This window comes from Pseudocercospora fijiensis, assembly GCF_000340215.1.
Source record: "Pseudocercospora fijiensis CIRAD86 unplaced genomic scaffold MYCFIscaffold_2, whole genome shotgun sequence".
Lineage (NCBI taxonomy): Eukaryota > Fungi > Ascomycota > Dothideomycetes > Mycosphaerellales > Mycosphaerellaceae > Pseudocercospora > Pseudocercospora fijiensis.
In genome coordinates this window covers 1,091,515-1,095,907 of record NW_006921533.1, presented here as the reverse complement: position 1 = coordinate 1,095,907, position 4,393 = coordinate 1,091,515, and the positions used below count along the sequence as shown (strand labels likewise).

The following is a 4,393-nucleotide window of genomic DNA, read 5'->3' as shown; positions in this document are numbered from 1 at the left end:
GTAAGATAGCTATTCGATAAGTACTATCGTCTTAACTAATAGACCTATATCTACGCCGTAGCAGTCCTTCTATATCTAACTTAGCGACTCGCGTAGTTAAATAAGTGCTTAGTAATCGATATAGACGCCGCCTTATTAGAAGCTAAGGCTCTATAGTACAATTATAAACAGCGCTATAGATATAGCACTCCTTACTTAACTTCTAACCGCAACCTCGAAGGTCTTACTAACCTAGAACGTTAGCAAATAGAGTTATAAGCCGACTTTATTACTAGCGACGAAGATGCCTTCGAAGCCTTTATCTATAGACTACTAATTAGCCTTCTAATTGTCGGTAAAGACTATAATAATAAGCCTGTTTATATAATACTAATTAAGTAGTAGATGTAGTAACAATCGGCTAATCTAGTACTCGTACGGCTTACTATCGATATATTATCCGCATTCGCTATATCCGTAGAGTCTAAGCGGACCTTTAGCAAGAGCCGGCGTACGATATTATAGGAGCGGTTGTTACTTAGTAGTAATACTATCCGTATAAGTAAGTGTTTAAAGAGTTAGTAGTCTATAGGCGTTGCTTATATACTATTAGAAGGGCTATATTTACTAGAAGGCGTAGAGCACGAAGATAATATATTACTAGCTACTAACAACGACTATAGTCTTTGAAATGGCATCCTTCTTAACTATAACACTTACTACTATATTAATTATATAATTATAGCGATTGTGATTGTTAATTAATTACTTACCTGAGATTGTAATTGTAATAACGGTTAGGTAATTGTAATTAATTAACAATTAATAGCTATACTCTTACTCTAGTAAGTGCTAGCTAACCTAGATTAGCATTGTTAGTAAGTATCGAAAGGTAGCGACGAAGGAGTAGCGAGAGATGTTGCTAGCGTAAGACTAAAGCGATTACATATTGGTATTGCTTACGGCTTAAGAACTTCTCTCTCTCTCTCTCTCTCTCCCTCTCGTGAGTGCTAGCTGTCTTGGACCAGTATTAGTAGGCATCGAAAGGTAGCGTATAAGGAAGGGAGACAATATCTTCATTCCATTCCATTCTATTCATTCACATTATGTTATAGAATTCCAATCTCTCGACCTAGAATGCTTTTCGTCACCCCCAAAGGGATCAGATTTTCTTTTTGTGCATTCTAACTCGCAACAAAGATTTTTTCTTTTTTGCCCCATCACTCCTGTAGAGATCTGGTACAGATTTGTTTTTTCATCATCATACAGATTTAAAAAAAAAATTTCATAGCGTCTCCCCGAAGGGTTCTGCGTTTTGAAATTTTTTTTTGGATCCGATGCATATATCACTTCTCCTCCTCCTCAGCAGCAGCAGCAGCAGCAGAAGCCTTATTCTCCGCCTTCCTCGCCCTCTTCTTCGCCTGCTTGGCCGCCTGCTTCTGTACATCCCTCTCCCTCTGCTCCTCCGTCTTCTCCCCCTCTCTCCTTAAAAACTCCTCCTTCTTCTCAGCAATCAGATCCGAACAAAGCGCTTTGAAACAATCGCAGCAGAGATTCATGTCTCGTGCCTTCTTGGCGAGTTTGTTCTCTACGGGTTTGTACCCGCTTCCCCATCTCTGCTGCTCGGCGTTCTTGCCGATGTATTTTCCCGTGGCGTCGTAGTCGGTCCAGAGACCGATGCAGTCCGAGCCTTGCTTGCAGAGGTTTTCGGTCCAGGAGTTTGGGTTTTCGCGGTAGGGGACGGGAGGGGGGCGGATGCTGGTGCTCTCCACGCCGGGGGTAGGGGCTGGAGGCGTTGGGTTGGAGTTGGAGTGCGTGGGTGGGCTTGTGCTTTGGAGCGGTGGGACGGTATTGCTATTATTGCCAGAAGTGATAGGCGCGACATGCTCACTCGTAGTGTCTGCGAGGCCACTGAACTTGCTCGAGCTTTCTATGGTACCCGCGTCGCTCGTCGTTGCAGATTGTTCGAGGTAAGAAATTAGATTGTCCTGGCCCTTGATCACTTTGAGAGCATCCGTGACCTTTGATGTGGCTTCCTGAAGTTGCTTCTCGCTCGCCGACATCTGCTTCTGGTGGTTGCGTTCCAACTTGGTGAGCCTCGTCTCGCTCTTCGCCTTGAGGGCATAGGTGAGTTTGGCCGACCATGAGACAATTTCACCGTTGCGCTGTTTCAGCTTCTCGATTCTCACGCGCAAGTCTGAATTCTGTGCTTGGAGTTCGAGTACGTCAGGAAGAGGCTCAGTCTCGAAGTCCCAGAGTCCGTGGAGAATGGCGCCAGCTACAATAAGCAAGTGGAACCATAGTGGTAGCTTTGAGGTGCTGACAGCACCCAAGGAGCTCAGTGCGAGGAGTGCGATTTCGGCGATTCCAGCGCAGCGGTAGTAAGTCTGGGAGGCGGTGGCGAGGATAGAGCGAACTGAATGCGGGACATTTTGGGAAGTGTATCGCTCGAGTTGCGGACCAAAGACGAAGAGATAGTAAACTGCGATCTCGAGGAGCGCTAGCAGGAGGAAGGTCGCGAGAGCAGTCAGCACAGCGTTGTGGGCGGATGGCGGAATGAGAGGAGTGCTGCTGTCGAGGGGCAAGGCGCAGATGCTGTCATTGCCACTGGCACTGGCGCTCGAGGCCCAGCACACGTCGAACGGTGACGTAGTCGTCGTCACCAAGGGCGCAGCTTCTTCAAACTGGTCGCCGATGATTGGTGTATCGAAGGCTGGTAGACTGGTTGGTGTAGTCTTGGTGAAGTACCATCCGATGCCGGCAGCTGTCGAGGCGCCGCCGCAGATAGCGGGCAGCGTCTTGCGCAGCGCGCGGAATGCCATGGCAGCGCGCGAGGTGGTGTCAGATGGTGGTGTGCAATGCTCTGTATGCTCGTGTTGGCAGTATTGGTGTTGTGCAAGGATGGGTGCTGCGCGTCGAGTTTGCAAGAGATGTGTGTGAAGTCTCGAAGAAAGCGGCGGAGCTTGTGAGAAAACAAGTGCATTGGCGAGCGGAGCTATTAAGCGGGCCGCAAAGCTTGGCGCAAGTGAGGTGAGGTGAGTTTGCGTCACGCTTCCTGCATGTGAAGCTGGGCAGCCTGGGAATCACTTGCTCCTCGCACTCTCCACGTGACTTGTGGCTTGATCATTTCCTCGTAGGGCTGATATGAACTAACGTACTACCTATGACAAAACTGCTTCTTTGTCGATCTGTGACCCTGAGGCATGTCACAAAGGATTATTGTCCAAAACCCTGACCATGGCGACCGGAAATGCGGCGGCAACCTTCCTGCGGATTGATGAAGTGTAGCAATATCTGTCGTGAATGGTGTGTATATATTGAGCTTTGGAATGAGAATTCCTGCCAAGCGCTCGATGAGGCCGAATCACTGTTTTTAGCTTGTACTCCGCAGCACTCGTTTCGATTGTTCTGGCTTTGTTACCCTTCCGATTGTAGTCTTCCTGGGTTTGCTCGTCTTCTGTGGCTTCTGCGGCTTATCTGGCTCTTCCCTGTGCAATCTTGGATCCGGGAAAAGAATCGTGAAACCAGCATCGACAGCGAGTTTCCTAATGTTGTCGAAGAAATAGAGATTAGAATCGTCTTCCCAGTAACGCGCGATCATGTAGAAGAAGATGGGGCGCCAGCTGTAATATGATTAGCAAGGCCGTCTTGGATCTCAAAGAAGAACTCATACTGGTAGGCAAAACCTTTCGACGACTGCCTCGCCACCCAAATCGACGTGAGTTTTAGGCAGCCGATGTTTCCGATGTCTTCCCACTCCGCAGTACCATTCACGAAGGATTCTCGGTCCGGAGCCACGGTTCTACTTCCCGTGGGATGTGGACCACTCAGCGAGCTTCTATGTTCGCAGGTATGCGAAGTGTATGCCCAAGGATCGTTTTCATCTTCCTCCGGCACCAGTCCTTCCTCGTAACGAGGGAATATCACTGTGGCGAGAATCTTTGGCATGTTAATTCAGCGTGGAGAAAGTCCAGGTTGAGCTTGAAAAATGTCCCAATATCGTGAAGAGGGATTGATGCCCATGCCTTCAGATCTGCTCTTTTCTTCGTACAGGTGTCACATGCGCAGTCTGCTTCATGCCGTGCCATGGCGAGACTCCGATGAAGAATTGGAGATAGCAGGTGTGGGATTGATTGAATTCAAAAGGTGCGAAGGAGTAGAGTGTGTTGTCCTGAGGAATGCACTGAGCAGAACGGTAGAATAGCATTCCAGCAGGGCACTGACTGTTGACAGATTTATCTCTTCCAGACATGGGTATGTGGAGATCATTATACGACGACATGCCAACCACCGTGATATCTTTTGAGGGCTTCATGGAGAGCGCGGCATGCACAGTACTGCGTAGGCGACGAAGGCTTTCGGACGACGTAGTGGGGGAGGGACGGCGGATTCGAAGGGGGGGGGGGGGGGGGGG

At 48.6% G+C, this 4,393-nt stretch overlaps 1 protein-coding gene across 1 annotated transcript; it reads right to left on the bottom strand.

Annotated features, from left to right (window-relative positions):
- Positions 1-938: 938 nt before the first annotated feature.
- Positions 939-4,294, bottom strand: MYCFIDRAFT_171367 (uncharacterized protein; the record flags this gene model as incomplete). Its single annotated transcript, XM_007924856.1, has 12 exons — positions 939-989; positions 1,049-1,070; positions 1,112-1,167; positions 1,204-1,273; positions 1,330-3,055; positions 3,087-3,097; positions 3,153-3,175; positions 3,210-3,328; positions 3,364-3,602; positions 3,647-3,817; positions 3,907-4,004; positions 4,040-4,294. 12 exons carry the CDS (start codon positions 4,292-4,294, stop codon positions 939-941), a joined length of 2,841 nt encoding a protein of 946 aa, XP_007923047.1.
- Positions 4,295-4,393: the final 99 nt, after the last annotated feature.